The sequence below is a fragment of the Mesoplodon mirus genome (genome assembly GCF_964341445.2).
Source record: "Mesoplodon mirus genome assembly, chromosome: 11".
In the NCBI taxonomy this organism is placed as follows: Eukaryota; Metazoa; Chordata; class Mammalia; order Artiodactyla; family Ziphiidae; genus Mesoplodon; species Mesoplodon mirus.
Genome location: NC_138987.1, coordinates 54647887 through 54667394, shown reverse-complemented (window position 1 = coordinate 54667394; position 19508 = coordinate 54647887). Strand labels below are relative to the sequence as shown.

General features: G+C 60.4%; 1 protein-coding gene across 2 annotated transcripts in view; it reads left to right on the top strand.

Annotated features, from left to right (window-relative positions):
* COL2A1 (collagen type II alpha 1 chain) overlaps nucleotides 1–19298 on the top strand; it is a gene marked incomplete at its 5' end in the record, with an annotated part of 30846 nt that extends 11548 nt beyond the window's left edge. For both annotated transcript variants that reach the window (XM_082636265.1, XM_082636266.1), the window contains 39 exons: nucleotides 128–181; nucleotides 2855–2899; nucleotides 3372–3425; nucleotides 4869–4967; nucleotides 5290–5334; nucleotides 5427–5525; nucleotides 5691–5744; nucleotides 6096–6203; nucleotides 6602–6655; nucleotides 6737–6835; nucleotides 6987–7040; nucleotides 7486–7584; nucleotides 7976–8029; nucleotides 8416–8469; nucleotides 8742–8795; nucleotides 8996–9049; nucleotides 9290–9334; nucleotides 9494–9592; nucleotides 9794–9901; nucleotides 10243–10296; nucleotides 10600–10653; nucleotides 11068–11121; nucleotides 11457–11510; nucleotides 11794–11901; nucleotides 12518–12571; nucleotides 13005–13058; nucleotides 13723–13884; nucleotides 14126–14233; nucleotides 14440–14547; nucleotides 14836–14889; nucleotides 15034–15141; nucleotides 15344–15397; nucleotides 15537–15644; nucleotides 15922–15975; nucleotides 16431–16538; nucleotides 16920–17208; nucleotides 17680–17867; nucleotides 18179–18421; nucleotides 18866–19298. In XM_082636265.1, coding sequence (XP_082492391.1) covers nucleotides 128–181; nucleotides 2855–2899; nucleotides 3372–3425; nucleotides 4869–4967; nucleotides 5290–5334; nucleotides 5427–5525; nucleotides 5691–5744; nucleotides 6096–6203; nucleotides 6602–6655; nucleotides 6737–6835; nucleotides 6987–7040; nucleotides 7486–7584; nucleotides 7976–8029; nucleotides 8416–8469; nucleotides 8742–8795; nucleotides 8996–9049; nucleotides 9290–9334; nucleotides 9494–9592; nucleotides 9794–9901; nucleotides 10243–10296; nucleotides 10600–10653; nucleotides 11068–11121; nucleotides 11457–11510; nucleotides 11794–11901; nucleotides 12518–12571; nucleotides 13005–13058; nucleotides 13723–13884; nucleotides 14126–14233; nucleotides 14440–14547; nucleotides 14836–14889; nucleotides 15034–15141; nucleotides 15344–15397; nucleotides 15537–15644; nucleotides 15922–15975; nucleotides 16431–16538; nucleotides 16920–17208; nucleotides 17680–17867; nucleotides 18179–18421; nucleotides 18866–19012 — 3495 coding nt within the window. In that variant the 3' untranslated portion in view covers nucleotides 19013–19298. The remainder of the gene's footprint in view (nucleotides 1–127; nucleotides 182–2854; nucleotides 2900–3371; nucleotides 3426–4868; nucleotides 4968–5289; nucleotides 5335–5426; nucleotides 5526–5690; nucleotides 5745–6095; nucleotides 6204–6601; nucleotides 6656–6736; nucleotides 6836–6986; nucleotides 7041–7485; nucleotides 7585–7975; nucleotides 8030–8415; nucleotides 8470–8741; nucleotides 8796–8995; nucleotides 9050–9289; nucleotides 9335–9493; nucleotides 9593–9793; nucleotides 9902–10242; nucleotides 10297–10599; nucleotides 10654–11067; nucleotides 11122–11456; nucleotides 11511–11793; nucleotides 11902–12517; nucleotides 12572–13004; nucleotides 13059–13722; nucleotides 13885–14125; nucleotides 14234–14439; nucleotides 14548–14835; nucleotides 14890–15033; nucleotides 15142–15343; nucleotides 15398–15536; nucleotides 15645–15921; nucleotides 15976–16430; nucleotides 16539–16919; nucleotides 17209–17679; nucleotides 17868–18178; nucleotides 18422–18865) is intronic.
* Nucleotides 19299–19508: the final 210 nt, after the last annotated feature.

Below are 19508 nucleotides of genomic sequence, written 5' to 3'. Positions count from 1 at the left end.
CACCTTTGCCTCCTGGGCACTGCACGCTCCCTCCCCTCAGGTGTCCAGGAAGGGCCTGCAGGTTAAATGATGGTGCAGAGTGTCCTTGAGTGAACTCATGCTTGTGCTGTCCTGGTGTGTGTTCCAGGGTCCCCGTGGCCTGCCTGGTGAGAGAGGACGGACTGGCCCTGCTGGCGCTGCGGTGAGTAATTGACAAGATCAGGAGCCACCATTTGTCCAGCGCTTTCAAGTTTACGAGGCACTTGCATTTAGGGTTCTTCTGCCTGACCCTCAGAGCAACCCTGCGAGGTGTAGAGAGCATCATCCTCCCGTGAGGATTCACTCTAGTGTGCCCGTCACAAATTCCCAGGCTGGGTCTGCAGTCAGAGGACTGGGAGTGGGCCATGGGAGGGCTGGGTGGTAAGGGCAGGAGTATCCTTAACCAGCCTCGATTATTCAGGTAATCCCCTCAACAGCCCCACCTGCTCCCCGTCAATCCCGTTCGAATTTATGGACAGACTTTAATTGGCTAGAGTACTGTGCTCCTTTTTGTTCTTTCTGGTTGCTCAGATGATGCCCTAGAAAAGTATTAACAGTCCAGGGTCAGCTCACATACTTGACATTGGTGCCCTGCTGGTGACACTATGATATACCAGTGGCCACCACTTCACGGGCACTCCCTCTGTTTAATACCTGAGATGCTTAGTCTCATCCAATCTTCCCTCATATCCTGTGAGGTAGATTCTATTGTCCTCCCCATTTTAGAGGAGAAGAAACCGAGGCACCGAACGGTTAAATAGCTTAAGACAAACTATACTTTGCAGCCTCAGACTCTGGTGGCCTCTTGTTAATGGGGGAAGTTAAGAGCACGGGGATTTGCCATGGTGGAGGGTGCAGGTGTTTAGCTCTGATCCCTTAGCAATCGAGAGCCCTTGTGGGCGCCTGGTCAGGCGAGTGATGCGATGAAAGCTGTGTTTAAGAAAGATTATGCTCTCTTGTTGATTTCACACCCAGCCACCCAAGCTCTGAGGCCCCTCCTCACGGGTCCTTGCAGGACCGGCCAAAGTAAATCAGCTTCCCTCAGTTTTACTGCTTTCCAGATAATATATCTGTTTTGGCAGAAATTTCCCTCAAAAGCAGGTCAGTGAAATACCAAGCAGCCTCGACCCCCATTTGTCAGCCAGAGCTGTTGAAGTGGCTTGTCCCCCGGTCGCTTTGTGTGAGGGGATTAGAGAGCGCTGGACCTGCCGAGAAACACTGCGATTTCGGCAGGTTGTCAAGACCTGGCTTGTGGGGGCCATGGTGGCCACACTCCGTGAGGGGCACAGATGAGCTGCATCCCTGTTTTCCCTCCTTCCCGGGCACAGTAGACCCTGCTTCTTGCTCCTCCTCGCTGATTCCTGTCCCCGTGGTAGTCAGGCTGGCCGGGTGTGCACAAGATTAGGCATAGAAGATTGACAATGTCACGTAGTTCCAAGCACAGGCCGGGGTTCAAGGCCTGGCCAGGGACTGGGCTGGGTTGGCCTCTGCCTGCTGTGGTCACGTGCCCCCCACCTTGTGCCAGACGGTGCCCACTCCCCAGCCTTGCTGCAGGAGGAACCCTGGATGCCCGCCCAGCTCTGGCCTCTCGGGCAGCACTGCAGCTCCCCCTCACTCGCGGCCAGGGTGGGTGCTTCTCGAAGTGGCCAGCCTAGTCCAGAAGGGGCTCTGGCCAGTGCTGAGGCTTTATGTTCCCTGTGACATTTTCTTCTGTTAAGTCTTCTCTTGTTTCCCTGTTTAATGCCAACGGGGAGAGTCTCAGGAGAAATGGACCATAGCCAGGAGGAAGAGTTGAGTCTTCTTTAAAACAGGAGCTTCTTCATCCTTCTTCAGCTTCCGAGGAGAGGCAGAGGCAGGCAGACGGGGCTCAGCCGAGGTCCTCCAAGGACCAGGTGCCAGGCCCAGCTCCACCTAGCCTAACGGTCCCCTGGGCCTTGAGGGGCCTTGAGAGAGGCACTGGGGGTGCTCACCACAAAGCCAGGAGAAAACCCTCAAAGGGCAAGGCCTGTAGAGGAAATGCCGGCAGCCTTGCCTTTCTGTGAAGGAAGCCTTGGGGCAGATGTGGTCCTCGGGCTGTGCCCAGTGCCCTGTCCCCATCACGGAGCTTCTTCCTGGGCTGCTGGCAGATGTCCTGCAGCTTCTCTGTTTTCCATAGAAGCAGGTGGTTTTATGGGTTGGAGGATGGCGGGGCGCAGGTCCTGGAGTTAACCAAGCCTTAACCAGGGAGGTTACCCAAGTCCGGAGACTGCTTCCTGATGTAACAGGCAGGAAGCACTCAGTCAGGGTCGATGCTTGGCTGTTTCGTTCTCCTTTGGCCCAGTTCACCGAATCTTTAAATGATAACTCAGCCTTGAAGTTAGGGATACTTGGATTCTAAACGGAAGTTTAAGAAATGATGAAACAGGGCTTCCCTGGTGGCGCAGTGGTTGAGAGTCTGCCTGCCGATGCAGGGGACACGGGTTCGTGCCCCGGTCCGGGAAGATCCCACATGCCGCGGAGCGGCTGGGCCCGTGAGCCATGGCCACTGAGCCTGCGCGTCCGGAGCCTGTGCTCCGCAACGAGAAAGGCCACAGCAGTGAGAGACCCGCGTACCGCAAAAAAAAAAAAAAAAAAAAAAAAAAGAAAGAAAGAAAAAAAGAAATGATGAAATAGCTGGAAAATTACCCAGGCTTTGTTAAGCTGAGAACAAGCCCACTGCCCTCCCGGTTCTCCCAGCCGCCTTGGAGGACCTGCCAGCCTCCTGCTCAGCCCTGGGGTACCATGGGGGTGGGCTGAGGCAGGGAGGGACTGGACGTGTGCGCGCCTCTGACGGTGGCTGCTTCCTTCTCGCTCGCAGGGTGCTCGGGGCAACGATGGGCAACCCGGCCCTGCAGGGCCTCCGGTAAGTTCGCTTCAGCCCCGGCAGGTCTACCTGCGTCCCAGTCAGCAGCCCAATGAAGTTGCAGTGTTTACTCAGTACACAGGCCATGCTCTGGCTTCTACCGGAAAGGAGGAGAAATAATTTTTCATTACTGCAAGAGCATGTTGAACAAGCTTTGACGCAGCGGGTCATTTTTCTCAGCCACCCTTTCGGTAGTTTTCTTGAGGAGGGATAGAGAGGGAGGTGAAAGAATCACCTGCTTCTCACCATGTATTTAGTCAGAAGCCTGCTTTGCCTTGTGAAGCCAGGCTTGGGGACACTGGCAATGGGGGCAGTTTTCACCCAGGGACTTTCGGCCACAGTGGGTGTAGGGCAATATCGGTACAAAGGTGGGACGGCATGTGAGGCGTGGGGTGGGGGGGTCTCACTCTGGAGGCTGGAGAGAGTCTGCCCCGAATCAGCATTCACCTCTCCATCCACTTGCTTCCTCCAGGGTCCCGTGGGTCCTGCTGGCGGTCCTGGCTTCCCCGGTGCTCCTGGTGCCAAGGTGCGTGTCCTGCCCGTTGTGTCAGGAACCCCGCTTTCCCCGTAGCCCTTGCTGACTGCCCCCTGGATGACCCCCTTCCCCGTCCCCTTCCCTTTGGAGGCATGTCCCCCACCCCCTCCCCCACCTCCGCCCTCCACGGAAAACGAGGAAAACGCCAGGCACTTGGCAGAGTCACCAGCTGGAAGGGAAAGTAAGATGGAATGATAAAAAGCTGGAGATACAGTTACAGCTTCAGAGTGGGGCAAGGCAGAAAGAGGTGGGGAGACACCTGAGACCTGGGAGGGAGCAGAAGACCGGGAACCAAAGGGAAGACAGCAGAGCTCAGCCGACTTGGACCCGGAAGAGAGCTGGAGGGAAAATGGGCTCAGAGATGGTTCCACGCTTCCCCTCTCACCGCTGCCTCATGTGGGGGCCTTGGCTCTCCCAAGCCGTGTTAATAGAGTTCTTCCAAGGATTAACAGAGGCCAGTGGGAGGCCAGCCAGTTCAGGGAAAGGCCCCTGTGGCCCAGGAGGGATTCCAATGCGCGTGTGTCCCTGGGAATTCTCTCCTGGTGCCCGCCAGGAGATGAATAAGGAGCCTCCATGCGGTCACTGGCATCAGGTTGCTTTTTCCCTCCTGGGGGTTTCCATGGCAACCAGACAGTGTCTGAGGCCCCAGGAGCCGGGTGAAGGAGACCCATTGTGAAGAGGGACAGCGGAAGGTGAGGGGGCCTGACCTTTAGAAAATAATAATTACAGAAGTAAAGCAAGAATGTTCTGAGAAGAAACCTGAGGAGGCTCTGCCCTCCCTCCAGGTCATCCGCCCTCCCCAGGGACTCCGCTGTCCAGAGAGCCTAGATCGCAGCCAGTTGTAACTTTCAGGAAAAAAATGAAAGTAAAAGCAGAGGCCATTTTGGGAAAAGTAGTGTTGGGGTGCTGGACCCAGCTTGCTTCTGCCCTGGCTTTCTGGCTCCCTTCAAACAGGCTTGGCCCAGAGCCTGGGTCACACATCAGCCAGATAGATACAAGCCAAGTGGTGCCCCGAGCTGAGCTGTTTGAGAGCCTCAATAAAAGAGAAACTAGGTAGGGAAGGGGAGGTAGAGGTGCCTGTCCATCTCAGCCATCTGTCCATTATCCCCAGGACACTGGGCCGGCAGGGGCCCCCAGCTTGGGCTCTTCTGAACGGCGCTGACGGGACGAGCACGATGCCCAGGCTGTGGCATGAAACTGTGTGCTTGCTACTGGTGGTCACCTTATAGGGGGCAGATGGAGAGTGGAGTGGGTGGGGTAGGAAGTCATTAGGGCAGCGAGCTCAGCCAGGCAGCCCATGTGGGAACCCAGGTGCTCTGGAGCAGGACTCAGCTCTTTGGTGCGTGTGTACAGCTTGCCCTGAACTGTTGCTGGCCCACGAGGTCTCTGTCCCCCTGACTTGCCCTCACTCCATCCCTCCCTGTCTCTTCCCAGGGTGAAGCTGGCCCCACCGGTGCTCGAGGTCCTGAAGGTGCCCAAGGTCCTCGCGGTGAATCTGGTACTCCTGGGTCCCCCGGGCCGGCTGGTGCCTCTGTAAGTCTAGCTTCTCTTTTGCCTGAAGGGTCTGGGGTCTGAGGCCTTGGCACACTTGACTCTGTGCTTAGCTATGAGGGAAGTGGCGTCTCAATCATGAAACCTTCATTCTGGCTGAATGCCTGCCCCCCCCACCCCCCGCCCATCTCTAGAGACATGTCTCCCTCCATCGCCCATCCTCCCCCTGAAATGTCCAGCAGGGCCATGCCTGGAATGGACAGCAGCTGCTGCTGCAGCCCCTGGACCTGGGGCCTGGAGGGCTAGGAGATGGCTGGGGTTTATTCCTCGCTGCTTATTTTATAATGACAGTCTCCTTTTTCAGGGTAACCCTGGATCGGATGGAATTCCTGGAGCTAAAGGATCTGCCGTGAGTGCTGCCCTGGGACTTGGCACCTCCCGGTGGGGTCAGTCCCTCCTTGCCCCCTCTCCTGATGCCTCTCTCTCTGCTCATGCTGATAGGGTGCCCCTGGCATTGCTGGTGCTCCGGGCTTCCCTGGGCCCCGTGGTCCACCCGGCCCTCAAGGTGCAACTGGTCCTCTGGGCCCGAAAGGTCAAACGGTAAGATCCAGGATGAGCCCCAAGCGCCCCAGAGTCAAACCCGCCACCCCTCCTTCCTGCGCTCACACCATGTCCTTTGGTGGGGCGCCTTTAAGGGTTTCGGGAGGTAGGGACAGGGCCGTGGAGAGAACCGAGTGTGAGAACGTGCCTTTCTCCTTTGTTAAGGGTGAGCCTGGTATTGCCGGCTTCAAAGGCGAACAAGGCCCCAAGGGAGAACCGGTGAGTATCTGGCCACCACGCCTGGCCCACTGCCCACCTCTGCAGGAGCTCTGTCCCCTAATCCGGGTCGTCTCAGGCCATGTCGGAGACGAGATATGACAAGGTTGAGAAGCTGTTGCAGCTTCAGCTCCCGTCGTTGGCCTGACCAGCTTGACCAGTTTGAACTTTATACTCTCTCTCTTCCCCCTGGGGCGCTCTGCTCTCCCCCATGCTGATCCTTTGTGGCCTCACTTCCCCAGGTCCCCCAGCCCTGAAACGATAGTCACAGCCACTTCCTCCACACACCAGGCCAGTGCTCGCCCCAGGGCCTGGCGAAGACTCACCCTGTTTCTCTTTTGTGCTGGTTCTCAGGGCCCTGCTGGTCCCCAAGGAGCCCCTGGTCCTGCTGGTGAAGAAGGCAAAAGAGGGGCCCGTGGAGAGCCTGGTGGTGTTGGGCCCGCTGGTCCCCCTGGAGAAAGAGTAAGTGGGCCAGGAGTCCCCACGCTCATTGGGGTGTGACCTAGAGATGCAAGTCCGGTCCCTGTGGCTCTGGGTCTTTGCTGAGTCTGTGGCCTCCTAGACGTCCTACTTCTTTTTTCTCCACCCACCACCATGGGGATAGGGAACCTTCTCCTTCTTTGTGTCTCTCCCCCACCCCCGGGATGGCATGAAATAGTTGCAGCTCCTTCCCAGAAAGGTGGGGACAGGCCCAAGAAGTTAATCTCTCAGAATCTTGCAGGTTGTAGCTACTGCGCCACAGAAATTATGGTTGGCGGGTTCGTGGGATGGACCCCCTGGGGTCTGGCGAGGCTCTCTGCAGCCGCGGTTGGGTCAGGGGCCACCCTAACTCACAGCCTCTCCTCTCCACTTCTCCCTAGGGTGCTCCTGGCAACCGTGGGTTCCCAGGTCAGGATGGTCTGGCAGGTCCCAAGGTGAGTCGGGGCACAGGGGCTGGGGTCCCCACATCACTGGTCAAATGGCTTTCTGCTGACCCCCTGCCTCCTCTTGTGTAGGGAGCCCCTGGAGAGCGAGGGCCCAGTGGCCTTGCTGGTCCTAAGGGAGCCAATGGTGACCCTGGCCGTCCTGGAGAACCTGGCCTCCCTGGAGCCCGGGTAAGTAGCAGAGCTGCTTTTGTCCTCAGCTTCTGACTTTGAGCAGACCCCCCATGCCCTGCCCCACCTGGTCCCTCCGCCCCTGTGCTGCCAGGTTTGGGCGGTCCTGGGGCTGCCCTGACACCCATCCTCTTCTCTCTCCTACACAAAGGGTCTCACTGGTCGCCCTGGTGATGCTGGTCCTCAAGGCAAAGTTGGTCCTTCTGTAAGTCCATCATCTGGGGTCGTTGGGAGGGGTTGGGGAAATCCTTGCGGAGGCAGATGAGAAAAGAGACAGGAGTTGGGTAGGGGCAGCCCGTGAATTTTGAGAATTGGGGTGGGGGACAGATGGTAGGTACTAGGGCCAGGTGTGGCCTGTGCAGTGGCTGTGAGTTCTGAAAATGCCACCCCCTTGTGCATTTGGGCCTTCTGTTGGAGGAAGACAAAGCACGGTGTGCATTTTCAGGGACAAAAATTATGAGCGAAGGAGTGCCTTGTCGCCAATGGGGCCTGTGTGTGACGTGGGCTGCTGTTTGCGAACTTGGTCCATCCCACGTGCTGTCTGGCCAGTGCCCAGCCCTGAGCCTGCTACATAGTAGGCACTTAGTAGATACTGGATGGACGAATGTGGTCGAGTGTCCGTGTTCTGAGAATGGTGTCCTCTCTTTCAGGGAGCCCCTGGTGAAGATGGTCGCCCTGGACCTCCAGGTCCTCAGGGGACTCGTGGGCAGCCTGGTGTCATGGGTTTCCCTGGCCCCAAAGGTGCCAATGTAAGTAATCACCTGCCCTTCCATTTCCTTCCATATGGTGCTACTACCTTCCCGCCCCTGGGGAAAGGGCTGGCCCTGAATAGAGTTATCCCAAGGGCCATGATGAGCAGGATCCATGGTACCCTGGGCAGTTGGACCTCCACGCCCCGTAGGAGTGGATGTGATGGGGAAACCCAGGGCTCTTTAGAGCCCTTGGGACATCTCAGCCATGACGTTGATCCATGGGGCAGCGCTATCAGTTCACACCTCTGAGCATAAGAGAGGTGCTGACACTTGCCTTTGGCCTTTGCTGTCCACGAGGCAGTGACCCCAAGCCCCAATCTCCCAAGCTGGCCATACCCCCGCTCCCACCAGAGCCCTCCACCTTATAGCCCTGTACTCTTTCTTCCAGGGTGAGCCTGGCAAAGCTGGTGAGAAAGGACTGCCTGGTGCTCCTGGTCTGAGAGTAAGTACCCTCCCCACTGCCCATGCCTTAGTGTTTGCTGGACCCCTGTAAGGAGAGAGCATTCCTATGGCATGCTTCTGGGACCCCTAGTTGGCAGTGTGGATTCCTGTGGCTGAGCCCATGCTGCTCTGGGCCCTGCTCTGGGAGTCCGCACGGGGAGACTTCTGGTCGCTGACAGCAGCCCAGAGAGATGGAGGAGGCTCCCACGCTGAGAAGGACTGAGGGAAAGAAGGGGGCCGGGGAAGGACAGGAAGGGAAGGTGTGGAAATGGAGTTCAGGCGGGGGATCATCTAGAAACTCTGGGCCACATAGTACACCTGCCTGGTCCCGGGGTCTGTAGAACTGAAGAAGTGCATCATTACATCACCCCTTTCTCTCCCCTCTAGGGTCTCCCTGGCAAAGATGGTGAGACAGGAGCTGCAGGCCCCCCTGGACCTGCTGTAAGTACCTGCCCAGCCTCTCCAGGTGGCCCGTGGGCAGGAGCTTTGTGGGTAGAGGTGGGGAGTAATGGAGCTGACAGGTGTGGATCTGGGCTGATCCAGGACACCTGACCCAGCCTGAGCTGAGGCAGGGCGTCCCAGGAGGCAGCCTGGACCCCATCGGGGTTGTCAGGGGTGCGGGTCACTGGTGGGAGGACAGCGAGGCATGCGCACCTTGCTTGGTCCCAGATTCTCTGGAGGCTGGCTCAGCTCGCCTTTGTCTTCCTCTGCAGGGACCTGCCGGTGAACGAGGCGAGCAGGGTGCTCCGGGGCCATCTGGGTTCCAGGTAAGTGGCTAGATCAGTCCTGTTCAGTCTCCGTCCACACGCAGGACTCTGGGGCAGCAGCAGTGCCCCCTTGAGGGGGACCCAGGGATGAGTCTTCCCTGAACCCCCTCCCCTACACCTGCTCTCGCACTGTGCTGGCCTCCCTGCAGGGCGCGCCAGCAAACGCACTCCTTTCCTAACTAAGTCACCTTGGCTTCTAGGGACTTCCTGGCCCGCCCGGTCCCCCAGGTGAAGGTGGAAAACCAGGTGACCAGGTGAGTTTGGGGCTCTTTGAACCTGTAGCCTGTGTAGGTGGGAAGACCTATTCTCATGCCCAGGAGGCAAGGGCAGGAGGGGGCACAAGGAGCCCCATGAGGCCAGGGAATGTCCAGGACCTGCTGTCCAGCTCTCCACAGAGGACAGTCTGAGCTCAACCCCCAGCGGGAGGGCAGCTCAGCCAAGGATCTGGGGCAGAAAAGCCTCTGCTCTCTCACACATCCTTCTTTGTTCTTCAGGGCGTTCCTGGTGAAGCTGGAGCTCCCGGCCTCGTGGGTCCCAGGGTGAGTGTCCCGTCCGCTGTTCCCGCGCGGCCTCCTTGGGCCTGCTCCTTCCCGTGCGGTTCTGCCGCGCGTCCCAGCACAGCCATCCTGGCTCTCCTCTCTCTCTGGGCCTCCGCCCCATCTCTCTTGCCTGATTGCTCCTTGGTGTCTCTGCCGCAGGGTGAACGAGGTTTCCCAGGGGAACGTGGCTCTCCCGGGTCCCAGGGCCTCCAGGGGCCCCGCGGCCTCCCTGGCACTCCTGGCACTGATGGTCCCAAAGTGAGTGAGGCGGGTCCTGCTGGCGGGGGTCCTCTGGGCTGGAAGGGGAGGGGGCTCGGGGGGGATGAAGATGGAAGGAGGCAGGGATGGAGGATGAGACAGAAAGGGATCTGGGCAGAGGAGGAAGGGAAGGAAAGGGGGCTTGGGGCCTGGGGGGCCCAGGGGAAGTGCTGCCCTCCACTGATTCCTCTCCCACCGCAGGGCGCAGCTGGCCCAGGTGGCCCCCCTGGGGCTCAGGGCCCTCCAGGTCTGCAGGGAATGCCCGGTGAGAGAGGAGCAGCTGGCATCGCTGGGCCCAAGGGAGACAGGGTGAGTACCAGGCTGAGCGCGCCTCCGCCACAGCTGGGCTTCCCCACGCTCCCTCCCGCTCCCCACGGCACCTGGCGGTGAGGGTCCCCGTTACCCTCTTGAGGAACTTGGAGACCCCTCCCAGGCTCTCCGTTTGACCTTGAGTGACACGACATCCTGCCCTGACACTTCCCTCCGTCTCACTTCTGTTACTCCTCGTCACCCACCCTGAGACTGCAGCAAAGCCCTCTTGGCCAGGCTCTGAGCTCTGCCTGGAGCCCCATTGGGGGGGGGGGCACTGAGCCGGCAAAGGGGATCTTGGAGTGACTTCCTGAGGTGGCCCGTTTTTCTCTATCCCACAGGGTGATGTTGGTGAGAAAGGCCCCGAGGGAGCCCCCGGGAAGGACGGTGGACGAGTGAGTGGTTGCTGGTTGCAGGCTCCCTAGGGTTGGGATGGGGACGGATGCAGGAGACCTCATGCACTCAGGGGACAGAGGGGCAGCGTGTGAGCGTGGTCTCTGCTCCTATCTCAGTTTTGTGGGCTGGGCAACTACAGGGACTTCCCTGTCAAAAGTGGGGGCCCCAGGGTGAGAGGGAGCTCTGGGGGCCACACGAGGGTACACCAAGGTCCGCTGGGTGCGGCGTCTCCAGGCTCCCTGTTGGACTCCGCGTCCCTGGCTGCCTCTCCCTGCCCCTCACTCCACCTTCTCCCCCGCCAGGGTCTGACTGGCCCCATTGGCCCCCCTGGCCCGGCTGGTGCCAACGGTGAGAAGGTGAGTCGTGGATCCCTTTCCTCGCTTTGCCTCGCCTCCCCATCAAATCTCCTTCTCATCTCCTGCCAAAGACTTGCTCTCTCTTCCCCTCGCTCGATACCTGTCGGCCTCCTGCCCTGCAGCGGCTGCAAGGAGTGGAGGGTGGGGGCTCTTCTTAGAGGCAAAGTCATGGCTGTGTGTACCACCGAGGGAAGCAGTTGGATGGGGGTATGGGTGTCTTCAGCAAAGGCCCCGAGTAGGTGCAGGTATGGCCAAAGCAACAAGGGGAGAACGTGCCGCGGGTCGGAGGGCAGACCAGAGACCCCGTCCTCCCATCAGGGCTCTCTGGATGCACTGTGCTCTGGAAGGGACCCCCTCTCACCCCACATTCCTCATCCTTGGCTTTTGTCCGCCCCCCCCGCCGGCCCACTTTAGGGAGAAGTTGGACCTCCTGGTCCTGCAGGAACTGCTGGTGCTCGCGGCGCCCCGGTGAGTATCTGCCCCTGAGCCTGGCCCTGCAGGCCCCCCGGGCATGGCTCCCACCCTGCCCTCTGGGCCTGGGGGTGGGAGGAGAGATGAGACAGGGAGAAGACACGTCCCCCCATGATGTGATCAGGGTGGAGGGCCTTTGGGTCCCCAGATCCTCTGACCGCGAGAGGCTTTCTGACCTGGGTCCCTTTATTTAGGACGGAGCTTCCCGACCCCCTCTCTGAGGGTTACTGTGCAGTAGGCTGGGCTGGGCCAGAACGGGCTCTGGGCTCACAGGAGGGAACAGAGCAGGCCGGCAGCTGAGCCTCACCCCTCCCGGCCCTCTTCTCTCACAGGGTGAACGTGGAGAGACTGGACCCCCCGGGCCCGCTGGATTTGCCGGTCCCCCTGTGAGTATCTCTGTCCACCCTCCCTCCCTCCCATGCCCTCCACTCTGGCCAGCTCAAGTCATTCCCCAAGGACACCATCCCGCCTGCGGGGGAGGGAGGGACAGGATTTAAAGAAGAGGGAAATGGCTCCTCTCCGTCCCCATCTCCACACCGATGTGACAGTCCTACCTGAGGCTCGGTGTCCAGGCCCAGGGTGGACGCACACACTCACACAGTCTCTGGCCCCTTTGGAGGAACCTCGAGTGTTTGCCCGCACTCACTGGCCTCCTCCTTCCCGGGACAGGGTGCTGACGGCCAGCCCGGTGCCAAAGGCGAGCAAGGAGAGGCTGGCCAGAAAGGTGACGCTGGTGCCCCGGGTCCTCAGGGCCCCTCTGGAGCTCCCGGGCCTCAGGTGGGTAACACTGAGCTCCCCCCGGCAACCGATCCCACAGGGTAGGCGGTGCTGGGTGCTGGGAGAGGGGCCTGGGCAGGCAGAGGTGGCTAGGAGGCCTGGGGATGCCCGCCTGTGTTTAGGGCCCTCCACCCAGCAGACCCCGGAGCCTGCTGCTGCAGCCACAGGAGGGGGAGGCTGCAGGGAGGAGGAATTGGTGCTCAGGTCAGGGGTAAAGGTTCAAGGAGCTAAGCTGGCTTTCAGAGCCGTGGGTATGGGTGTGGGTGTGTGGCTGGGGGCCGACACAGGGTACCAGCCGCTGGGTCTCCCTGAGCACAGACGGCCTGGGGCAGAGTGGCCGGTCTCCTGGGAGACCTCGGACTGGCTCTGAGGACACCTGATGGGCCTGCCCTCCCCGAGGTCTCCTAGAACACGAGTCTCCTATGGGTCGGGGTGGCAGGCCCACCTGTGACAGCCTCTCCAGGCTGGGATTTTGGTGCTGACAAAGCTGTGTCTTTGAGGACCTAGCTCTCAGGAGTCCACGGTCGGTCGGGGGCTCAGAAGGAACCTGCGCCCAGAAGCCCACAGCCCTCCCCCAGGGCGACTGGGCCTCACCATCTCCCTCCTTCCTCCCCAGGGTCCTACTGGTGTGACTGGTCCTAAAGGAGCCCGAGGTGCTCAAGGCCCCCCGGTGAGCAAAGCCCCCATTCCCACTGTCACTGGGCCGGGTGGAGGGCACTGTAGGGGCAGTGGCTTCTCTCACACCCACCCCCCAGGCCTCAGGAAGGAGGCCTGGCCCCAGAGACACCACCCTGTCTCCTTCCCTCTCAGCCCGAGCCCCTCCCACACAGAGCCCATCCCACAGCCGGGTGGGAGAGAGGGCGCCCCTAGAGCGCTGACTGCCCCAGCCGCATGCTCCCCCTGCAGGGGCTGGAGGCTGAGAAGCTGCAGCTGCCCGAGGCAGTGGCCAGACCTGGGGGCCCTTTCTCCCTCTCTAGCTCTCCCCTTGCTGCCGTGCGCCCCTCGCCCCTTTCCACACCAGCCTATGAGACCCCCGCCCCCAAATTTGATTCTTGGGCCTCCTGAGGGTCTGAGATACTCAGGGTCCTCCTCTCGTCACATAGGGGGCCACCGGATTCCCCGGAGCTGCAGGCCGCGTCGGACCCCCAGGTTCCAATGTAAGTGCTGCCCCCGGCTGTTTCCTCCCTAACTCCAGGCATGGGAGGCACAGGCAAGGGTCGAAGAGTCTGGCCCAGTCCCCCACATGTCTTTTTGCCCATCCCCACTCCTGGGAACAGTAGTTAACTGACCATAGGGACCTGCTCTCCTTGTAGACAGCTGGGAGCAGGGTGGTGTGCCCTCTTGCTGGCCACACGCTTCTGGCTCCATGGGCAGGACAGGGCTGGTACAGTTGCTTTCATCGTGGACGCACACTTCTTGAGCACACTGTGCTTTGTAAGAATGTCTGCACCTTGCTCCTGGGGAAAGTCCCCTAGCTCACCAACACCACCAAGGGCAGAGGGAGCAGGCACAGAGGCTTAGCGGCCAGGGGCGAGGCTGGAGCTGTTCCTTGAGGACGGGTGGTGGGACTGAGGCCACAGGGAAGGAAGCAGAAGGGAGTCCAGGTAGATCAGAAAAAGGAAAGCGTGCAGAGGCTGGAGAAGCCAGGCTGGCTTGAAGCCAGAGCTCATGGGGGAAAGAAGATGGAAGAGGTAGTCCGGGGTGGGGATCAAGCTGCCCTTAGGGTGGAGGAAGCCCCCAGAGGGTCACTGTGGCTTTGGCAGCCTGGAAGGATGGCAAAGGGTGAGATGAGTTCTCACGTCCCGCATTTGTTCCTTCTAGGGCAACCCTGGACCCCCCGGCCCCCCTGGTCCTTCTGGAAAAGATGGTCCCAAAGGTGCTCGAGGAGACAGTGGCCCACCTGGCCGAGCTGGTGACCCTGGCCTCCAAGGTCCTTCCGGACCCCCTGGCGAGAAGGGAGAGCCTGGAGATGACGGTCCTTCTGTAAGTCCCACCCCAGGCTGGGGAGCCCAGGGCCAAGGTCCTTGGAGCAGGAGTGTGAAGGGCACGTGGGCTCACAGAGCCCAGAGTGGGGGGAGCAGGACTGTGGGGCTGCCGGGGAGGGGTGGGCGCTGCAGAGCGAAGTGCCCTGACCCCTGCAGTGGGCAGCTGGCCACCTCGCAGATGGGCAGGGGGCGGCTCCGTGTCATTCTCAAGTTCTCACCTCCCTCCTCTCCTCCCTCAGGGTCCCGACGGTCCTCCAGGTCCCCAAGGTCTGGCTGGTCAGAGGGGCATCGTTGGTCTGCCTGGGCAGCGTGGTGAGCGAGGATTCCCCGGCCTGCCCGGCCCATCGGTGAGTGGGGACGCCCCTTCCTCCGGGCGAGCTGGGCCCAGCCTGGCTCAGGTGGAGGCTCTTCACCTGGTGCTCTCGGTGTCCTGGCCACCCCGAGGCTGCCACCACTCTGTACCATCTGAACTGACCCCCGGTCAGTGCTCTCCCCAGAAGGGCTCAGAGGGGCCTTGGAGCGCGCACTCATCCTCCTCGTCGCTGTCCCCCAGGGTGAGCCTGGCAAGCAGGGAGCTCCTGGAGCATCTGGAGACCGAGGTCCCCCTGGCCCCGTGGGTCCTCCTGGCCTGACTGGTCCTGCGGGTGAACCTGGACGCGAGGTGTGCAGTGGGATCCACTGTGGGGTAGCCCGTTCTAGGGAGAGGGGAGCCCTGGAGAAGGGGGTGACAGATGGGCCGAGCCCAAGCGCCCAGATGTGATGGGAGGGTGGTGATGGGAGAGAGAGGGCACGGAGACTAAGAGCTGGGCCCATGGTGGGGAGGCAGGAGGAAGCTGGCTGAGAAAACTTTGGCTGGATGGAGGGCACAAACCTGGGCTCCTGAGAGAGGACAGGAAGCAGAGGCGAGGATGGTGGACAGCTCTGATGGCGTCTGTTTCCCTTTGCGCAGGGAAGCCCTGGTGCTGACGGCCCCCCTGGCAGAGACGGTGCAGCTGGAGTCAAGGTGAGTAGTGGGGTCTCACTCAAGGTGAGTATGGTGGGGTGGGGAGGACATTCCATTGGCCTGGCAGGGCTGGGGTCAGAATCACGTCTCTCCTTGCCTCTTCTGGAACGTTCCTCTCTGAGCCGGAGACCTCTCTCCTGACAGGGTGATCGTGGTGAGACCGGTCCCTTGGGTGCCCCCGGAGCCCCAGGGCCCCCTGGCTCTCCTGGCCCCGCCGGCCCAGTCGGCAAGCAGGGAGACCGAGGAGAAGCTGTGAGTATCTTCGAGTCAGTAAAAGCCACGGTGGAGGAGGGTGGCTGCGTGGGTAGGGAGCTTTCCACCACTCCAGGCCCTGGGCGCGTCCCTGGGGCTGGGCTGTGGAGCAGCAGCCTCAGTGCCCAGACCGAGGGCAGACGCAGAAGAGGGCCGTCCCTGTCCTGACCGTGCTCTGACGCTGCCCCCACTCTCCCCACAGGGTGCACAAGGCCCCATGGGACCCTCAGGACCAGCTGGAGCCCGGGGAATGCCAGTGAGTATCTGAGCATCCTGTGCTGGGTCCCCGACAGGCAGGTTCAGGGGGCAGCAGGGACCTGGGGCTCCTTGGTTCGGGTGAGGCTGGCAGACTGGCCTGAGCTGACCAAACCTGTGTCTTTGTGTCTTGTTCCCAGGGCCCTCAAGGCCCCCGAGGTGACAAAGGAGAGACGGGAGAGGCTGGCGAGAGGGGACTGAAGGGACACCGTGGCTTCACTGGTCTGCAGGGTCTGCCCGGCCCCCCTGTGAGTGCCACAGGCTGCGCTTTGTTCCCCAGGGCGTCCCACTTCACAGAGCCCACTTGAGTTTCCCATGCGGCTAAGGCGACTTGGGATCATCCTGAGAAACGTGCAGGGCCTCCTCAGGGTTGGAGGGAGGAGCACATGGAAGGGGCGCAGGGGCAGGACGTGTATGCGCTCCCCCAGCTCCCAGTATATATACATATTCAAGAAGGCCTCCTGACGTGGAAGATGGGGCCCTGTCTGTGCTGACCTCTGACCTTTGCCTATTCCTGCTGCACAGGGTCCTTCTGGAGACCAAGGGACTTCTGGTCCTGCCGGTCCTTCTGGCCCCAGAGTAAGTGAGACGGAGCGAACCCTTCCTCCGGGGTGGGACCAGGGTGCTGGTCAGCTGTTCGGTGAGGAGGGAGATGTGGCTGCTTCTGGGGAAGCCTCGGGCTCAGGTACCTCACTCAGCAGCAGAAGTGGGACTGGCTTGGTGACACTGTGGCCAGAGAAGTACCTGAGGTCACAGGACGAACACGAGAGCAGCTCTCGGCTGTCAGACAGACTCCCTGGGAATAGGATTTTACAAAGAGGATTGCAGGGAGTGAGAGAGCCGTGAAGCCGTCCTGCCGGTTCTTGGCCACACGGAGACCAGCGCGGGGTTCCATGACTGAGAAATGGGAAAACCTGGGAAGAGAGCAGCTATGAGTGCTGCCAGGACGGCCGCCTCACCAGCCCCAGCTTCTCCCGGACCGTCCCTTTGTCGATGGCTCTCTTCTCACTGCCTTTCTCCCTCCCGGCCTGCAGGGTCCTCCTGGCCCCGTCGGTCCCTCTGGCAAAGATGGCGCTAATGGAATCCCCGGCCCCATTGGACCTCCTGGGCCCCGTGGACGTTCAGGCGAAACTGGCCCTGCTGTGAGTGTCCTTCCTGCTGTCTGGGGTGTTCCCAGCACCGGGAGGCTTGAGCTCTCTGATGCTAAGGGCTTCTTTTGGGGCATCAGCCTGCAGCTAATATGACAGCATCCTTTATCCTGGGAGCTCCCTGGAAGTTCAGAGTCCCTGAGACGGAGAAGAGAGGGGCTAATGAACAAACAGGGAGCATCCTATGGCTTTCTTGGTCTTGGCCTGCTGTGCGCGCACACACACACACACACATACACACACACACACACATGCACACACCCAACGTCATGGGACTGGGAAGAAGACATCCTCGTACATTCTAGCAGGTGGGGATGGACATAGGAGGGGCGTCTCCCTGTAATCCCTGGCTGATTTCTCTGTTTCCTGCTGCAGGGTCCTCCTGGAAATCCTGGACCCCCTGGCCCTCCAGGTCCCCCTGGCCCTGGCATTGACATGTCCGCCTTTGCTGGCCTAGGCCCGAGAGAGAAGGGCCCCGACCCCCTGCAGTACATGCGGGCCGATGAGGCAGCCGGCAACCTGAGAGAGCACGACGCCGAGGTGGATGCCACACTCAAGTCCCTCAATAACCAGATCGAGAGCATCCGCAGCCCCGAGGGATCCCGCAAGAACCCCGCTCGCACCTGCCGGGACCTGAAACTCTGCCACCCTGAGTGGAAGAGCGGTGAGCCTGGAGGGCAGGATCCCCGCCCCGGAGAATAGGAAGTCAGCCCACTGGGCATGGCCCCCTTCAGAAGGAGGGAGCAGGCATCTCTCAGTGCCGGGCAGAGTCGGGCCTGGAAGGTTCTGGCACTGGTGGCTCCCCCATTTCACAGCAGAGAAACTGCAGCCCTGGTCCCATCCTGCCATGGCCACATGGTGGAAGTGACTTCAGGGTAGAGTTCCATGCACCGGGCAGGCCCTGCTCCTGTCCCTTTGCCTGCACCCCCGTTTAGCCCTGGACCTTCCCATCCGGGTCTCCTCGCCCGGATCCCTCCCTCTCCCCTCCCTTTGGCCGCATGTGGCCCTCACACCCTGCTCCTCTCCCCCTGGTGTCCCCGTAGGCCTTTCTGTCACCCCAGGCAGGCCTGGCCCTCTCGGGAGCGTGTGTCTGCGCCTGTCTGAGCCCCGATGGGGTGTTGCCTCTCCGCTGCAGGAGATTACTGGATCGACCCGAACCAGGGCTGCACCCTGGACGCCATGAAGGTTTTCTGCAACATGGACACTGGCGAGACCTGCGTCTACCCCAGCCCAGCCAGCGTTCCCAAGAAGAACTGGTGGAACAGCAAGAGCAAGGACAAGAAACACATCTGGTTTGGAGAAGCCATCAACGGTGGCTTCCATGTGAGTCCCTGCTTGCTCTAGGCCAGGGACGGTGCCTCAGAATCCTCCTCTGCTTTCTCCCTGGCAGTTTTTAGCGCCTTGCTCCCATTCTCACTGGATGGGGTTGGGGGAGAGTTAAGGGGAAGAAGGAAAGAGGAGGAGGAGGATTTTTTCCCACTTCGAGGTGGAGGAAGAGTCCTTGGAGGCTTGCTCCACTCCCCGGAAGCAAACATGTCTTCCTAGTGACCCCTCCCCCAGCCCCCTTCAGCTCCTGCGAACCCCGGAGGCCCCTGTCCCCCCGGGCCTCACGCCACTGCTCTCTGCCCTCCCAGTTCAGCTATGGAGATGACAACCTGGCTCCCAACACTGCCAACGTCCAGATGACCTTCCTGCGCCTGCTGTCCACCGAGGGCTCCCAGAACATCACCTACCACTGCAAGAACAGCATTGCCTACCTGGACGAAGCCGCTGGCAACCTCAAGAAGGCCCTGCTCATCCAGGGCTCCAACGACGTGGAGATCCGGGCTGAGGGCAACAGCAGGTTCACGTATACTGTTCTGAAGGATGGCTGCACGGTGAGTCAGGCCGGCTGGGCCACCAGAGAGATGAGCCGCCCGGGGACCCGGGCTGCAGCAGGCAGAGGGCTGGTCCACAGCAGGCATCCTAGTCCTAAAGGGGCACGAGCGTGACGGGCTACTTGGGGACGACACGCAGAGCGACAGGTGAGGGAGAGGGGCGTGCTGTTCTGTCTCCTCCCCTCTCTTGGCTCAGCGTGTCCGGTGACTTGGAGGAACACTCATGCGATGTGTGGGCCTCTGCCCTCGCAGGCTGGGTCACTGTGGAGTGGGGAGGAGAAGGGCAGGGGGAGGAGGCTGAGGACCGGAGTCGAGGTGGAGGCCAATCTAAAAGAGGTCTAGGCCCCCAGGGTGTGTTCTGTGCTTTGTGTTCAGTTTTGGGGTCCAGGGCAGCTGGCACCAGACTGTAAGGCATCCACCAACTCTCCTCTCTTTCTCCCCTAGAAACACACCGGTAAGTGGGGCAAGACTATGATTGAGTACCGGTCGCAGAAGACCTCACGCCTCCCCATCATTGACATTGCACCCATGGACATAGGAGGGCCCGAGCAGGAATTCGGTGTGGACATAGGGCCTGTCTGCTTCTTGTAAAAACCCGAACCCAGAAACACCATCCATTGCAAACCCAAAGGACCCAAGTACTTTCCAATCCCAGTCACTCTAGGACTCTGCACTGAATGGCTGACCTGACCTGATGTCCATTCATCCCACCCTCTCACAGTTTGGACTTTTCTCCCTTCTCTAAGAGACCTGAACTGGGCAGACTGCAAAATAAAATCTCGGTGTTCTATTTATTTATTGTCTTCCTGTAAGACCTTTGGGTCAAGGCAGAGGCAGGAAACTAACTGGTGTGAGTCAAACGCCCCCTGAGTGACTGCCCCCCAGCCCAGGCAAGAGAACCCCCCCTTCAGGTGCCGGGCGCAGGAACTGTGTGTGTCCTACACAATGGTGCTATTCTGTGTCAAACACCTCTGTATTTTTTAAAATGTCAATTGATATTAAAAACAAAAAAATTATTGGAAAGTACATATTGGCTTGGGCTTTGTTCTTTATCTTTCATTAGTCCTGGAGTCTGTGGGCAGGACAG